Genomic DNA, 16,788 nt, shown 5'->3' on the forward strand with positions numbered 1-16,788 from the left:
GTCGCTGTCCCTCTTCCTTTTAAAACCAGCCTCCTTCCTCTCGTTCTTCTTTGCTCTTTCTTTCAACAACGGCGAACGACATCGACTCGACTTCGACTAATTTGGTGTTCGTGAGGTGCGACATTTCCCTCTTTCCCCCTACGGTCTCCCCCCAACTTTCTTTTGTTCTGTTATTCCCCCTTACTATCTGCTTTCGCTTTTCCTTCGGTTTCAACTTTAATACCTTCCGACTCCCGGTTTCCCCGGTTCGATACACGCGGTTTCATACGATAATAAGCTTTTACTGGTAGGTGGATATGCAGCGTTTATTTTCGGAGGTTGCTCCTGGACGCAGGGCGGCCGACGACAGAGAAGCAATCGGAGAGGGCCGGTTGAACGAGGCAGGCCCGCGCCTCCATGCAGCAGCGACAGCACCAGCACCAGCACTTGCCCTGTCCGTCCACTTTGGCTGCAAGTGAGCCAGTTCGCACGATCGCCTGCGCTCGGTTCCCCAGCATCTCCTCCGTGTGGCCTCAGCGCCTGTCGAGACTCACTTTTCGAACGGGCAGGCGCTCGCACAACCAGGAACCATATCATACAGTCATCCACCAACAGGACAAAACCATCAAGTGATCAAAACACGGCCCAAACCACATAATCACTGGTTGCAAAGCACCCATGGCGCCCAAATACAGCGTCAACAAAGCACGCATTCCTCCATCCTCCGGCGCTTCCAGCGCTGTTTCCCACATATCGGAACGTCCCAATTTCGCCTGTACCCACTGGTGCTTATTAGCTCATCAAAACATACCTCCATTTTTGGCTCTTTTCTCTCTTTGCAGTGGTCCTCTTGTCCCAGCTCCAGTGGGCTCCACTTGCTGTATCTTACACTGCACGCCTTTTTACCCCCGCGTTCTTCCGGGCCTAGTGAGCCAGCCGCAAAAAAAAATAAAAAATAAAAAAATAAAAGCCCCAAAAAACCAGAATGGCCCCGAAAAGAATAGCGACCGAAAAAGGGCCAGCGCTGTCACCCCCAAAAAACACTCACGCCCATTACGACGCACTGTTCCCAGCACTGTGTGCCTCACACACCCCCGTCCATCGTCCCTTCCCTGTATCCATGTCCCCCCAAGGCCCGTGGCCCCATGTTCCTACTTCCCTGTCCTGCCAGCCTGCTCACCTTTCGCCATTCCGACATTTCGCCTTCGCCTTTTCTCTCTTCTCGTCTCTTCGTCTCTGTCGATGAGCTAGCAGTGCTAGGTTTTCCTCTCACCCCCCACACAGTAGCACTACGACTCGGAGCGCGAGCTCAGAAATAACGCGCGCCGCGGTCGTTTCCACTCGTTTTCTCTTTTTCTCTTTTTCTCTAGCCTTATTATATATCCTTTACCCAGACTTTCATTTCTTCGTCTCTTTCCCTTCACCTCTCTCTCTCTTCTTCTTTTTCTCTTCCCTTTTCTTTTCTTCTTCCCACACATCCCCCCACCCCTGTTTGCGTTCTCCCATCTCTCGCGCAAAAAAGCTTCATCCCGCTTCTGGGATTCCCTCCCCCTTCCCCCTTTCCCCCTTTTTTAAGCCGTGGCTTGTCCTTGAGCTGCAAGACGGACGCGTCGTATTTTCGAAGCCTCCAGTTTTCTCACAATATCTCTATCACCGTATAGACAGCTCAACACCACACCCTTTTTTCTCTCCCACAACCCACCATCAACAATGGCGGAGTCAACATCTGCGGCGCCCGCGCTGCACACCGACATCCCCGGCGGTAACTTTGACGAGAAGGCCGGTGCCGGCGAGGCCGCCCCTGCCGCTGCCGCTCCCCCGGTCAAGCCCAAGGTCGAGGAGGAGGAGGAAGATGAGGACATCGATGCCCTGATTGAGGACCTCGAGTCCCACGACGGCCACGGCGCCGACGAAGATGACGAGGAGGAGGAGTCCAACGTCCACGGTGGTCGCGTCATCCCCGAGGACATGCTCCAGACCGACACCCGCATTGGTCTGACGGACCACGAGGTTGTTGCTCGCCGTCGCAAGTAAGTTGCAGCCGCTGGAATTGCACAGAACCAACATCTCGGTTTCGCACTACGTCTTGCAAGACCCGAGTTACTGACATTCCCCTTTCAGGTACGGTCTGAACCAGATGAAGGAGGAGAAGGAGAACCTGATTCTCAAGTTCTTGGGCTACTTTGTTGGTCCTATCCAGTTCGTCATGGAGGTACGTTTTTTGTTTTTGTTTTTGGTGACGACAACGCTTCGTTTGTGCCATCAAATGTCCCTTTTTCATTTTTGCATTTTGTTTTGTTATTAGCCTTCTGGGTTTGTTTTGGTTGCCGATTTTCTGCACGGTCGCATTTTTTGGGCTATCTCCAAAAATCGCGCACTACGAAAAACGGGTTTTAGCTACTCCGATTGGGGCAGCTGCATGCGCCTGCATGGCGTTGCAGCCAGTGGGAGTCCGCCAATTCCTGTTTTGCCCCCGCCTTTGCTTGGAGCTCCCCCATGTCGCTGATTGCCCTGTCCCGTGTTTGAAAGCTTGCTTATCCACTTGCTTTCCGACGCAAGGGAGGAGTGTGGGTGTTTCGACGGCTTGGGATGTTTCCAGCGGCAAAACATGTTTTGTCGATCCAAACGCAAATCCCCATCCACATGGCATATCACCGGCATCACCGGCATCTCATCAACGTCCAAAGGCGAAATGCTGACAATATTCGCTTTTCCTAGGCTGCCGCTGTCCTGGCTGCCGGTCTTGAGGACTGGGTCGATTTCGGTGTCATTATTGCCCTGCTGCTGCTCAACGCTGCTGTCGGTTTCGTTCAGGAGTTCCAGGCCGGTTCCATTGTCGACGAGCTCAAGAAGACCCTGGCCCTGAAGGCTGTTGTCCTCCGTGACGGCACCCTGAAGGAGATTGAGGCCCCCGAGGTCGTTCCCGGTGATATTCTCCAGGTTGAGGAGGGCACCATCATTCCCGCCGACGGTCGCATCGTTACCGAAGATGCTTTCCTGCAGGTTGATCAATCCGCCATCACTGGCGAGTCTCTCGCTGTCGACAAACACAAGAGCGACCAGTGCTACGCTTCGTCCGCCGTCAAGCGTGGTGAGGCCTTTGTCGTCGTTACTGCCACTGGTGACAACACCTTTGTCGGTCGCGCTGCCGCCCTCGTCAACGCCGCCTCGTCCGGCACCGGTCACTTCACGGAGGTGCTCAACGGCATCGGTACCGTTCTGCTGGTTCTGGTTATCTTCACCAACCTGATCGTCTGGGTCTCGTCGTTCTACCGCTCCAACCCCATTGTCACGATTCTCGAGTACACCCTGGCCATCACCATCATTGGTGTCCCCGTCGGTCTGCCCGCTGTCGTCACCACCACTATGGCTGTCGGTGCTGCCTACCTTGCTCGCAAGAAGGCCATCGTCCAGAAGCTGTCCGCCATCGAGTCCCTGGCTGGTGTCGAGATTCTGTGCTCTGACAAGACCGGTACCCTGACCAAGAACAAGCTCTCCCTGTCTGAGCCCTACACCGTCGCCGGTGTCGAGCCTGAGGACCTGATGCTCACTGCCTGCCTGGCTGCCTCGCGCAAGAAGAAGGGTATTGATGCCATTGACAAGGCTTTCCTCAAGTCCCTGCGCTACTACCCCCGTGCCAAGAGCGTTCTGTCCAAGTACAAGGTTATCAACTTCTTCCCCTTCGACCCCGTCAGCAAGAAGGTTACCGCCATTGTCGAGTCCCCCCAGGGCGAGCGCATCACCTGCGTGAAGGGTGCTCCTCTGTTCGTCCTCAAGACCGTCGAGGAGGACCACCCCATCCCCGAGGAGGTCGACCAGGCCTACAAGAACAAGGTCGCTGAGTTTGCTACCCGTGGTTTCCGTTCGCTCGGTGTTGCCCGCAAGCGTGGTGAGGGCGCCTGGGAGATCCTCGGTATTATGCCCTGCTCTGACCCCCCGCGTCACGATACCGCCCGCACCATCAACGAGGCCAAGTCCCTGGGTCTGTCCATCAAGATGCTGACTGGTGATGCCGTCGGCATTGCCCGCGAGACGTCCCGCCAGCTGGGTCTTGGTACCAACGTCTACAACGCTGAGCGCCTGGGTCTGGGCGGCGGCGGTGACATGCCCGGCTCTGAGGTTTACGATTTCGTCGAGGCTGCCGATGGTTTCGCCGAGGTGTTCCCCCAGCACAAGTACAACGTCGTCGAGATCCTGCAGCAGCGTGGCTACCTCGTTGCCATGACTGGTGACGGTGTCAACGATGCGCCCTCGCTGAAGAAGGCCGATACCGGTATTGCTGTCGAGGGTGCCTCTGACGCCGCCCGCTCTGCTGCCGACATTGTTTTCCTTGCCCCCGGTCTTGGTGCCATTATCGATGCTCTCAAGACTTCCCGCCAGATTTTCCACCGCATGTACGCCTACGTTGTCTACCGTATCGCCCTGTCCATCCACCTGGAGATCTACCTTGGTCTGTGGATTGCCATCCTCAACCGTTCGCTGAACATTGAGCTGGTCGTCTTCATTGCCATCTTCGCTGATGTTGCCACCCTTGCTATTGCCTACGACAACGCGCCCTTCTCCAAGACCCCCGTCAAGTGGAACCTGCCCAAGCTCTGGGGTATGTCCGTCCTGCTTGGTGTCGTCCTGGCTGTCGGTACCTGGATCACGGTCACGACCATGTACGCGCACGGCCCCAACGGCGGTATTGTCCAGAACTTCGGTAACCTGGATGAGGTCGTCTTCCTTGAGGTCTCCCTGACGGAGAACTGGCTGATCTTCATCACTCGTGCCAACGGTCCCTTCTGGTCGTCGATCCCCTCGTGGCAGCTGACCGGCGCCATCCTGGTCGTCGACCTGCTGGCCACCTTCTTCACCCTGTTCGGTTTCTTCCAGCACGGCCAGCAGACCTCTATTGTCGCTGTTGTCCGTATCTGGATCTTCTCTTTCGGTGTCTTCTGCATCATGGGTGGTGTTTACTACCTGCTCCAGGACAGCGTTGGTTTCGACAACCTGATGCACGGCAAGAGCCCTAAGGGCAACCAGAAGCAGCGGTCGCTCGAGGACTTTGGTATGTCGTCTCTACCCGTTTTTCTTTTCCACTTTCGTTTCTGTTCCTTGACTAACATCGTTTCCCAGTCGTGTCTCTGCAGCGTGTCTCCACCCAGCACGAGAAGTCGCAGTAAACTGCTACGCCTTCCGTGCTGGTCTAAACCACCAACACCCTGGCGACCTCTACACCCGTTCATTTTTGTGTGGAGGTTATGGAGGCTTCCTATGTAATAAGGATCTTCATGCTTCTTTTGTGTGTCTTGACACTAACCCCTTCGATGGGGGGACGGCATTTGCGCGAGGCTGGTCTTCACTACACACATCCCTTCCTCGTCCCCTACGGTGGGAGAATATAAATAGAGAGGATCGGAGAGCAAGGCAGAGCCCCCTACGCAGGTTGCTTATTCCCTCTTTTCGCTGAGAGCCAGTCTCTAAACACGTCAAACGTTTTTTCTTTTCTTTGTGTTATACATTTTCTGATCTGAAGAGGGAAGAGATGAGGCCCATACCCCCTGACGAGACTCTTTTAGACGGGACTAATTAATAAAATCGTAAAATTGGATGACATTCACTGCGTGATGTGTTGAAATATGATTCGATTCTATGATTTTTGGTGGACGTTGTGTGTGTGTTAGGCACTGTAATGCGATGTGTGGATACGTGTTTCAGCGTGTGTTTTAGTGCTCTTGTATATGTCACGTGATGCAATAAACTACTGCTAAAGTCAACCAATATATTTTCTAATATGCCAGTGGCGTGCCAGCGGTTGGGTCTTTCTCGTTCTGTTGAAAATGGCACTTGCCTTTGGACGATGGACATGGAAGGTTAAAAACTATCTTCGCTCCGTCTTGGTTCGTGTTGGTTTCGAGACGTATTATTTCTTACATCGTCCAAGATATAGAACCAAATCCTCTGCAGAGTTCTGTTGCCGACCGTTCGATATGACTTGAAGTGGCTCTCGACGGCCAAGACGAGCAAGCGCCGCCTGCACTGCCGTCGATCACCATGCCGGCTCCCTTTGCATTTCCCGGTCACTATTGGGGTGAGTCTCGCCGATACCGAATTTTCAGTGTTTATGGCCGCTTGGCATCAAAGATTGCTGACACCGACCGGCTCAGATGAGGCCAGAGGCAAATTTTTCAAGATTGAGGCAACCGGCACAGCACCAGAGGGCGCCGCTTGGTCTCAGGAGCAGGTGCATTTTCAGCAGGCCCGGGAGAAGTACGTCGAGCAACGTCGCCGCCGGCATGAAGACAGCGAAGGACGCCTGCATGGACGCAGGGGGAAATGGTCCAAACGGCAAAAGGGTCGACGTATAGAAGAATCCAAGCGTGGCGAGTCGACACGCGAGTCGTTCACGCGGCAGACGCCAGATGCAATATACGATTTCCTTGCACGACACAGCACCGGTGATGACGAAGTCGACGATGCAGTGTATGTGGAAGAGAAGAAGCGTCTCTTTATCCGGGATCCTCTTTTTGCGCACGAGGCGGCCGTGACTGGCCTTCCTTACAGTGCTACGGCCAGCGACGGCCGCCCATTTGGTCAAACACATGCGACTACTGCAGCGTCCATCTTTGCTCGCGAGTTGCAGTTCAAGGGCGCCGTACCGGTTCTAAACGAGGCCAGTGGCATGTTGATTGAGGTTGATAATTTTAACCGCTTAACGCAACATGCGTGGGCAACTCTTGGAACCAACCCGGAGCGGAGAATGGCCCGGCCGTTCTCTGCGGCCATAGGTCAGCCTCCGGTCCTGGCTGCGACAAAAATCAGAGCGATGTATGTGCACGGCAACGAGCAACCTCCAGGCCTGGGCATTGTCTATACAGGTAAGTTTACAACAAAAAAAAGAATAAAAAAAGACGAATAAAAACAGCCCCTGGTGCGCTTCCGTGGTTGCGTTTCTGATATCACCACAGACTATTCCACTGGCAACAATAGCACGATCAAGGGACAATATGTCATGGTCGACGAGAACGAAAGGTGTGTTTTATATGTTGAACTGAACCGAAACCCAAGGTGCTTTTAGGTGTTGCTACTAAATGCTAATTTCTGATAGCGTTGTGAGTTCCTGGCCAACGCGGTTCCCGTTCGGTAGATATGCCGCGCATGAACGGACATGCCCCGAAGGCATACGGGCGACAGGTATAACGACTATTGGCTTCCACGAGGCCTCTCAAAACCTGATTGTCACCTCTTGTACCCCACATCTCCAGTGGGAAGCGCAGGCTCCTGTTCTGCAGTTTTTTAAGCCGGATATCAGAGACGAAACTTCGCTCTCCGACGATGTCACCTGGCAACTCGGCCCAGACGGCCTCCCCAGTGAGTCCAGACAACGCGCCGAGGCGGACCCTCGTACACGCCGACTTTATTGATCTCCACCATTCATTCTAACTGGGCTATTTTGTCTCGTAACTAGATATCATAACGCCGACACGTTCACTGCCGTTGAATACCAACAAACCAGTTTTCAAGATCTTTGGCAAGCGTACTGTCGATTCCGTGTACGCCTGTTCTCCGTCACCCCAAGGCCACGATGCACTGTGCCTGGTTGGGACAGGAGATGGCTTGCGCGCCATTGACATTGAGACCGTCACACGCCTTACCGACGTTAACGTGCGCTATTTTATACCTCATCCTACAAACCACAATGATCGGGTACATATACCGATAGACGGTGACGACATACGCTGCTTCCCGCCAAATGGGCTGTTCATGCATCGGCAAAGACTTCTGGGGACAGTCACTTCGAGCCAGAGGCGACCAGAACGAGTCCAACCAAGCCTAATCACCTGCGTGGACTTTGTCAACAACCACCCGCGCCTTGCCGTGGCTGGCGGTCGTAACCCGGTACCGTGGCTTGTGGACTTGCGTGAGCCGTCCTGGCGCCCATTTGGCACGAATGCCAATGCACTCGGCAATAGCCCGAATGCTGTCGCACACATCCGCTCCGTTGGCGAATACCACGTGGTTGCTGCTGGCCTGTGGAACGCCATGGTCATGTACGACTTGCGATATTTAAAGACGCCGAGAAGCAGCAGTGGCAGGACTTCACTTATTGACGGAAAGCGTGCCGGAAGTCCCGCTGCTGAGCCATTGTTCCGCTTCTCTGACTACTACAACCACGGCCGACTCATGGGCATTGGCTTCGACGTGGACACCGATCTGGGCATCGTTGCTGCCGCGGAAGATCACCAGTCGACGGCCGCGGGACTCCAAGGCGGGATGGGGCTCTTTTCCTTGTGGAATGGCGAGCGTCTCCACGCGCCAGGTCTCTGGCGAGTGCAACACCACCCAAGCGATATTGACCGCGTCTACAGGCCCACGCCGGACAATGTGAATCAACGGTTGAGTTTGGTGCAGAGTATTTCGATGGAGGAAACGGAGGAAGCGCGAGCGCCCTTTACAGTTGTGGGTGACAGCGACGTCCACCCTGATACCAGAGCCACATGGGGTGGCGACAAGCACACACGTCCGCACATTGCGGCGCTGCGCTTTTCTTCCCTGCCGCACGAAGGCACGAGTCTCTTTGTCGGTGTGGATGCCCGGGTTCAGAAGTACTCGATCCGCCGCGGTAGAGAGGACGTATTTTACGGCGAGGATGAAGAAGACAAGAGGACGACATGAATGGAAAACAAAAAACGTCGATCTGGGTCATTGTGTCTTTCTGCTTTTGTTTGGTTTCCATATAATCCATGTAGAGCATAGTTTTGCGCGGCGTATTCGGATTGTATGTATTGGTTTTTGACTTTGAGTTGGCATTTGAGAGCAACTACGTCTTGCAGGTGAAGCGGAATGATGCGATAGTTCGGTTGTGGGCTTCAACCGAGTTAGATACTGGAGGCAACGGCTGGGCAAAGGGCCGATTGATGGATAGACGACAATATAAATTTATAATGATACCGGGTTCCAAGAAGTGTAGTGATTTGTAAAACCAAGAATATTAAACAAGTCTATAGAGTTATAAAGAATACCTTTTCTATATATCACATCGCCGTACCCTTTGGCCAGCCATATCCGTTTGGTTTTCCGGTTCGAAGCTGGTGGTGCTTTTGAACGTCAGAACAAGTAAAAGTCTGTGATGAAATTTTCTTTCCTTTTCATAGTTTTCCCTCTCCTTTCCTTGGGCCCTCGAGACATTCGCAGTCTTTCGATTCCCTCTGCAAGCTGGCGGTATAAAACAAGAAACATAATAGCAAAAATGGCACAAATGCTCAAAAGTCGCTGACGCGCCTGGGATTTAACGCTGATATGGTTTTTGTTTGTGGAGGTTGGTTTGCAACACTCCGCCCGATGACTTTCTCTCCACTCATTTGCCTTGGGTATGCTGTCCTCATCATCTCTGTGTTTTTCTTCTCGTCTTCTCTTTCGGCACGATCGCCTACGTCTCTACGTAGGTGGATGTTGTTGGATGGCGACGAATAAGGAACGTAAAGGAGCAAAGACAGATTGGCGTCAATAAAGATAGATTTGTAGTGCGGCAAGTCAGGATGGGATTGTGCGCGTGGAAGAGACAGGGTGCGTGCGGCGTGCGGCGAGCGGCGTGCGGCCCTGGGTTGCTTAGTGCTTCGCAGTGACCTTCTCACCGGTCAGCTTCTCGACGTAGGTCTTCGCCATGTCACCCATGGCCACCATGCAAATGGTCTGCCAGATGCCGAGACCAATGCGCGGGGTCAGGCCACGATACAGGCCGCGGATGCCGTTGGTGTCGTAGATGTACTTGAAGGTGTTGCCGACGGTCATCTTCTTGGGGCGGTTGGGGTCGTCCTTCTTGGACTGCATCTCGACACGGATGACCTCGATGGGCTGGTTCCATGCAGACAGACCGCCACCTAGAGAGCTGGCCAGGATCTTCTCCCAGGCGGCCAGCTTCTCGGTTTCGTTCTTGCCGGAGACTTTGCGGATGCCCTGCTCAGCCAGACGCGACAGGCCGAAGCGCGAACCCCAGTTGGTCATCTGGCGAATGGCGACGGCGTTGACACCACGGTTAATACCGCGAATACCCTCGCGGCGGTAGATGTCCATAAAGGTGGCCCAAGTGCCCTGGGCAGCCTGACCGGCGGCGGCAGCCTTGTTCTTGGTGATCTCAACCGTCTTCATGCACGTGCAGAAGCCCATGGTAGCATAGGCCTGCGCGACACCACCAGCGACGCCACCGGCAATACCACCGACGAACTCGGAGCCACCAGCGGCGCGGGCGTAGTACTCGGCCTCGGAGGCGACGAAGAGAAGGACGGCGCCCTTGGTGGAAGCCTCAATCCATGCCCAAGGGATCAGACCTTGGTAGACTGTGAAAGGCGGGAAGAAAAATTCAGTGTCAGCGCTGACAATTGACATGTGACACAGGTTCGAGAGCACGGAAAACAAAGCATATTGCGATCAAAACACAAAAGAAGAACAAAAAGAATACGTACAGCCAAGAATGCCACCACGGCTCCAGATGCGGCCGATAGCAGAGGCGAAGCGGTCACCACGGTGGGCGGCCATGGTGGTCTTGGTCACCTCGAGCGGCTGGCCCAGGGTGGTGACCTCGAACATGTTGAGGCCGGCGCCGAGAAGCAAGTTAGAGAACTTGATAGGCTTCTTCTCAAGCTTCTGCGGTGCCGCGGGAGCGGCAGCAATGGATGCGGACGACATGGTGAATGTGTGAAGGGAGGGGAGAGAGCGAAAAGTTTGAAAAACGTCGAGGAAGTTGTTTCGAACAATCGTGATGTTCAAAACAAGACGGGCCTGACCAAGGCAAGAGGGCGCTTCTTTGCTAATTTGGGGGGGGGAGTAAAGTTTGGGGTAGCGGAGACGCTGCTTCTGATGCTGGTAGCGGGTCGGACTATCCTACGACCGAGGATATATGATATTTGGCTAGGGAGGGAAAGAGCTGGAGAGTGGTCGCGGTTGTTGGAGCTTGCGGGCTTTTTGGGCGACCCTGGGCGGTTGGTGGTGAAAAAAGGCCTTGCGAATCAGGGTCAGATCGTTATCGTTCGGAATTTCGTGGGGGACGAGGGGCCGTTTCTGGGCAGTTGATGATAAGCCGAGGAAGAAACGGAGCTGCTGAGTGCTGGGGCAGAGTTCATGTTAGCGGTGTGCGGTGGACAGTAAATACTCAGTAAACAGGAGAACAGGTGGTGGTGGGATAAGCGAGTGAGATGTTAGGGCGTGGCGACAGAAGGTCCGGAGGCGACATGATTAGCACGTGTCACCGAACTTCGCTGGGGACCCTGCGGTGTCATCTCTTCTGATGGCCAGGAACAATCCGTGGCTTCCAAGGGGCAAAGACAGGGCGACGAATTTTAGGTCGGTGGCGGAGGCCCAATCAGAAGTAACGGGGAGCACCAGAAGTAAGCTTTGTGAGCCATCAAACACGCACTTCGTAAGGATGCATAAGCAGAGCCCAGTGCCCAAGTGCAAACAAGCCCCGAATGATCCTGGTGAAGTGCTGCACTCTGAAGACCGAGAATAGAATAGAGATGCGGAGGTGATCGAGCGGAGAGGGCTGTTGCGGCGGAGGGATCTCTGTATTGTCCAACGGCCCCTCGTCTTGTTGGAGATGAGAGCAGCCAGCAGACGAGCTTGGCCGTTGCGGGTAGGGCATCGCTATGGGATTCCGTTTGGCAGCCTTTGGCATGCTGCGGACATGCTTTTGCCAACAAAGGAAAGGTAAGGGAATGAGAGGAAAACCGCCCAGAGAGTGGCTGACAAGGCGCCCAAAGAGCGAGCGACACTTACATACTTGGAGGAGCCCAGGCGATGCTAGGTAGCTTGTGCGATGCTGTTCGAAAGGGTAATGTATGTCCGTTTCGGAAGAAGCAGATGGGGGAATTGCAAGTGTGCAGGTTGCAGGTTACGGACAAGCGCGATGTGAGGTGAGAACAGAAGGAAAACGAGAATGTTGTGAGGCTTATGGGGGAGATTGGAATGTCTGACGACTGAATAAAAGACGGTGAGACACTGGATAGAAGGGGTCGAAAAAAAGGGGGAAGGAGGGCATCCCCTTTACGTTCGTTACTTCTGTCTGGCCGAGACCGAGTGCAAAAGTCCTACAAGTTAACACGGGAAGGCGCGATCCAAAGAAGGCAACAGGCTGGCTGCGTATCTTTGTTCGCTCTATTCTTTGCATTGCTCTTTCTCTTGTCTGTTTGAAGGTCTTTCTTCTTTTGATGGCAAGCGTCTTTTTTACGATCGACAGCCAACGGTGAACATCGTAGGGGGAAGGAACGCACTTGCCACGAATGGGACGAGCATTGTGACACAAATTGTAAGTTTACGGTGTGCAAGATGCTGGGCATGGTCCATTGGGGTAAAGACAACGAGGGTCAGCCAAAAAGCGTGGAAAAGCGTTGTTTCGTTTGTTGGGTTGCTGAACAAACTCAGCTTTACAGTGGGAAAGTGGAAAGTTCTACGTATACGTACCTTCCCGTGGCTTCCCTGTTAGTGTCCCGTCTTTGGCACCTGCCCCGCCTTTTTTACCCAACAAACGTCACATTCGAACGTACTTCGTCCTGTTCCCCAATAAAAAGTTAGGGATGCGACTGGCACGTTGTTCTCAACAGCAACGACAGCCTCGTAACTCAGGTTTCCAACCCCGAAAACAGAACCGACCTGGGAATTTTGTGCACTCAAATCAGAACGGGGGCCTTGCAGTGGGCACGCTGCCAAGGCGTCCATGACAAAGGTACGACATTCGCAAGGACAGACGTGCTACATCCTTGCGTCTTAACTAAGTTGTAGTTGTGGCTAGGCCGAGTTTGTCGTCTCTATTGGCCTGGTGTGCATTTGATCCAGCCTTCAACTGCTCAAGGTTTTGTTGAGGGACCCAAAGCTAGGGCTTTTGCTTTTGGAGCTTCATCGAGTCGCCGTACGGACTTTCACCATTCTGTCTTGCTTGGACTTGTGGATGGACGGCAGACCAAGACCTTCTCCGCATCCAAAAATAAAACGGCGAGCAAGGCTGCTTGTCGAATTGGCCATGTACGTTGTCATTTACGGATGTATATTTGGGGTAAACTCGTTTTTTTTCGGGTCTGTATGTTTTCGTCTTGCATTCCGAACGCGCAAAGCACAAAAGCTGCAGCCCTCTCCGAGGCCTACCGCTCTTTGCGTTTTTACGACTCCGGAGCAGCGATCAGTTACGCGACCCTTCGTACGGACTACTTCATATTTGGTGTAGATTTGCAAATGATTTTAATTTGCACAGGCACTCTGAAGCCTACGGTACTGGGTTCTACTTGACGCTGCATCGTCATTGGTTCTGAGTAATAGAATGGTTGTGTAGAAAGTTGAGATTGGTAAATTCAGGGCCAGAGAAATCAATGTCCATCGGAGAGGAAACACAAAAAGGTAAGAAAACGTGAGCGCGACATCCGTGAACAGGTCCCGTCGGGTATGTACTCCATACCGTCCCCTCCCGTTTCGTCGTCCATTCATCACAAGTGTCTATTCTAGTCTAGAAAAGGAGAGGGTAAAAATTACAATTTAAGCTTTTCCGCCCAGGTGACACCAGAACATGCCACGAAGGACATGCACCGGTCAACAACAGACGGACCTCCCTTCGGGCACATACAAGGGGGGAAATACATGCGAAGACACAAGAACCCTGGGCGCGCGCGCCCACGCGCCCGCGCGTGCCACCAAATACACACAAAAACACCCCTGCATCAAACGTGGATTCTTTCCCCCGTGTGTTCACACCGACAGTTTAAACTCGCTATTTTTTTGTGAAATATAAGCCAAAAAAACAAAGAGAGACAGCGCTCTACAGCTTCTTGACGAGCTCAACGTACTTCTCGGTGGAGAAGGACTTGGGGCGCTCAATGGGGGCGCCGACGGCGCGGTCGATGATCAGTTGGGGCAGCACGCCCAGGGCGCGAGACACACCGAACAGGACGGTGTAGTAGCTCGACTCGGTCAGGCCGTAGTACTGCAGCAGAACACCCGAGTGGGCGTCGACGTTGGGGTAGGGGTTCTTGGTCTTGCCGTGCTCGGTCAGGACGCCGGGGGCGATCTTGTAGACCTGGCTGACCAGCTTGAACAAGGGGTCCTCGGGCATCTTGGCCAGGGCAAACTCGCGCTGGGCGGTGTAGCGGGGGTCCGTCTTGCGCAGGACGGCGTGGCCGTAGCCGGGCACGACGCGGCCGCTGTTGAGCGTCGACCACAGGTACTCGGTGATCTTGGCGTCGCTGATGTCGCCGCCAATCGACTTTTGCATCTCCTGCAGCCAGTTCAGCACCTCCTGGTTGGCGAGGCCGTGCAGGGGACCGGCCAGGCCGTTGAGGCCGGCGGCCAGGGACAAAAAGGGCGAGCTCAGGGCGCTGCCGACCAGGTGGGTGGTGTGGGCCGAGACGTTGCCGCCCTCGTGGTCGGAGTGGATGGTCAGGTACAGGCGCAGCATCTCGACAAAGTCGGCGTTGCCGCCGAAGCCGAGCTGGTTGGCAAAGTTGTAGCCGTAGTCCTTGTCCTTCTCAACAGCGGCAACCTTGGCGCCCTTGAAGACGTTCTGGTAGATGCGGGCGGCAATGGTGGGCAGCTTGGCAATCAGGTCCATCGAGTCCTCGTAGGTGTAGCCCCAGTACTCCTTCTTGTTGATGCCCTTGGCGTAGGCCTTGGCGAACGACGAGGTCTGCTCGAGGGCGGTGACGGCCAGCGACAGCTGGGCCATGGGGTGCAGGTCCGTGGGGCAGCGGTCGATCAGCTCCTCGACGAACTTGGGCACATCCGAGCGGGCAGCCCACTCGGCCGACAGGTCGCGCACCTGCTGCTCGGTCGGGACCTCGCCGGTCAGCAGCAGCCAGAAGAGACCCTCAGGCAGGGGCTCGGTGCCACCGGGGGCCTTGGGGAGGACCTCACGGCACTCGGGGATGGTCTTGCCGCGGAAGCGGATACCCTCCTGGGCGTCCAGAACGGAGCCCTCCCAGACGAGGGCCTTGATGCCGCGGGCACCGCCATAGACCTGGTCGAGGGTGACCTGGTCGATGACCTTGGAGCCGCTCTCTCTAGACAGCAATTGTCAGTATCCGTATATATGTGTGTGTGTTTGCGTGTGTATAATTTTCGCGGCTTTACAGGCATTCGGCGCGATGCGAGCGACAAAGGAGACACATACTTGCGGAGGGCCTTGATCTCCTCGATCTTGCCGGGCAGCAGCTCGGCAAAGCGCTCCTTCAGGGTCTGTATTTTGGAATCTCGGTCAGCCGTTTTTCGTTTTCTCGCAGCCGTCGGCACCCAATTGTCACCGACGACCGTCCATGGGCACCAATGCGCCCGTCGGAACCGCCGACCATCGCCAACGTACCTGGGCCTTGGCGGAGTAGCAGCGAGCGGCGTTGAAGGCCGTGGAGCGGGCGCCGAAAGCGGAAGACGCCCGGAGGGAAGTGCGGAAAGCACTTGAGCTCAGGCGCATAGCGGAAGCCATTGTGACGGTTGTGTGTTTGTTTGTTGTGAGGGCAAAAGAGGAGGTGTTGGTTCGTGAGAGGAGGGAGGGAGGGAAAAGAGAGCAAGCTTCAAAGCAGAGGTCGAGGGATAAAAGGGAAGCGGCAGGTTTTTAGGCCACTTTTTTTTTTGTCCAGCACGGGAAAGTGTGCTGGAAAGGCTAGGAAAAAGGGGATACTCGGAAGGTGGAGGATGGAGGGGCGTGAACTGTTGTGTTGTTCCTGCCAGGCCCGGGCCTGAGTAGTAGAGACCACAGGAACATGGCAAGGAAGGGACGGCTGGCCCAGAGCTTCGTTGGGTCAAGAATCAGAAGAGAAAAAAAATTCAACACGAAAACACCCCCCCCCCACACCTGTCGCTCATAATGAACGACACCGCAACACACAAAAAGGCCGCAAGCGTTGTAGCTCTGTCGCAGAGGTGAATGGTAAAATGAAATAAAAATGGGGCCTGGCCTTTCCGGACTTCAGGGAACACGCTAAGGAGCAAAAGAGAGGGGCGTCAAAGTCGGCACAGGGACTGGAAAAGAGAATGACAGCGCCTGTAGTCACTGAAAAGCCATCGACGGACACTATCTTCCTTTGGACGAGCAGCCGCTATGAGCGACTGTCAACACAGCGGATGGCAGGAGCGAAGTAGCGAATCGCGCTGCCAGACAAAGCGCGAGCCCCTGTCCATCTTTCCGATTTCTTCAGTGTTTTCCGTGTTTGTCGCAGTTTCCCCGAATCCCCGGTCACGAATCCATGTGCTTTCCACAACTGCCCTCTCTGGACTGTCCGTGATCAGATGGCGCAAGAGGAAGGCACCAGCTTCGGACCAGGGAGCGAGTTGCGGAGCATCTACGGAGCCGAGTTTGCTGTGATTGTCCAGATGGTTATTCAAGTATTACCCACACACCCACTCCATCCGTATGTCCTTTCGCATGCGAGACAAGTCCTTACACTTCACGGTTCCGGGAAAACGCAACACAGCAGTCAAGTAATACTACGCGAATTGCCACTGAAAGCGCTGGCTGGCGGTCGTTATTGGAGGGCCAATAGGCCGTGTCCGCGCCACTCGGCTCGCGACAATGGCACCAGCGATGGTGAGTGTCACCGGGTAGGCATTGACGTCAGACGACTTGCAATCGTGTATGTTGTTCTACAAGAGTTTCTGCTGCTTTTTATAGCTTCTCTGCCACACCTTCGAGAAGAGGATACCATGTCCACAAGAGGCAAGAGCGAGGCAACAAATAAACCGAGCACATCGTCATAGTGCAGATATCCGTACTGTAGCTGGCAGCGGGTCTCTTCGGTTCCTCGCTGGCATTGCAGGCGCCATTCAACACACCCACTCGCAGGCCAGCTTTCGGCTGCG

At 54.5% G+C, this 16,788-nt stretch overlaps 5 protein-coding genes across 5 annotated transcripts; 3 read left to right on the forward strand and 2 right to left on the reverse strand.

Annotated features, from left to right (window-relative positions):
• Window positions 1–1,689: 1,689 nt before the first annotated feature.
• SPSK_08388 (H+-transporting ATPase) lies at window positions 1,690–5,144 on the forward strand (the record flags this gene model as incomplete). Its single annotated transcript, XM_016734987.1, has 4 exons — window positions 1,690–2,009; window positions 2,101–2,191; window positions 2,698–5,029; window positions 5,098–5,144. 4 exons carry the CDS (start codon window positions 1,690–1,692, stop codon window positions 5,142–5,144), a joined length of 2,790 nt encoding a protein of 929 aa, XP_016588199.1.
• Window positions 5,145–6,015: 871 nt separating this feature from the next.
• On the forward strand, window positions 6,016–8,637 carry SPSK_08555 (uncharacterized protein; the record flags this gene model as incomplete). Its single annotated transcript, XM_016735148.1, has 5 exons — window positions 6,016–6,052; window positions 6,081–6,839; window positions 6,930–6,993; window positions 7,070–7,332; window positions 7,430–8,637. The coding sequence occupies 5 exons, from the start codon at window positions 6,016–6,018 to the stop codon at window positions 8,635–8,637; spliced, it is 2,331 nt and encodes a 776-aa protein (XP_016588200.1).
• Window positions 8,638–9,570: 933 nt separating this feature from the next.
• SPSK_09500 (uncharacterized protein) lies at window positions 9,571–10,647 on the reverse strand (the record flags this gene model as incomplete). Its single annotated transcript, XM_016736072.1, has 2 exons — window positions 9,571–10,298; window positions 10,425–10,647. 2 exons carry the CDS (start codon window positions 10,645–10,647, stop codon window positions 9,571–9,573), a joined length of 951 nt encoding a protein of 316 aa, XP_016588201.1.
• A 3,112-nt stretch (window positions 10,648–13,759) lies between these two features.
• Window positions 13,760–15,415, reverse strand: SPSK_09045 (citrate synthase; the record flags this gene model as incomplete). The annotated part of the gene is made up of 3 exons (XM_016735626.1): window positions 13,760–14,996; window positions 15,107–15,171; window positions 15,296–15,415. 3 exons carry the CDS (start codon window positions 15,413–15,415, stop codon window positions 13,760–13,762), a joined length of 1,422 nt encoding a protein of 473 aa, XP_016588202.1.
• An 803-nt stretch (window positions 15,416–16,218) lies between these two features.
• Window positions 16,219–16,686, forward strand: SPSK_10917 (uncharacterized protein; the record flags this gene model as incomplete). The annotated part of the gene is made up of 2 exons (XM_016737152.1): window positions 16,219–16,516; window positions 16,601–16,686. 2 exons carry the CDS (start codon window positions 16,219–16,221, stop codon window positions 16,684–16,686), a joined length of 384 nt encoding a protein of 127 aa, XP_016588203.1.
• Window positions 16,687–16,788: the final 102 nt, after the last annotated feature.

Source organism: Sporothrix schenckii (assembly GCF_000961545.1).
Source record: "Sporothrix schenckii 1099-18 chromosome Unknown Cont44, whole genome shotgun sequence".
In the NCBI taxonomy this organism is placed as follows: domain Eukaryota; kingdom Fungi; phylum Ascomycota; class Sordariomycetes; order Ophiostomatales; family Ophiostomataceae; genus Sporothrix; species Sporothrix schenckii.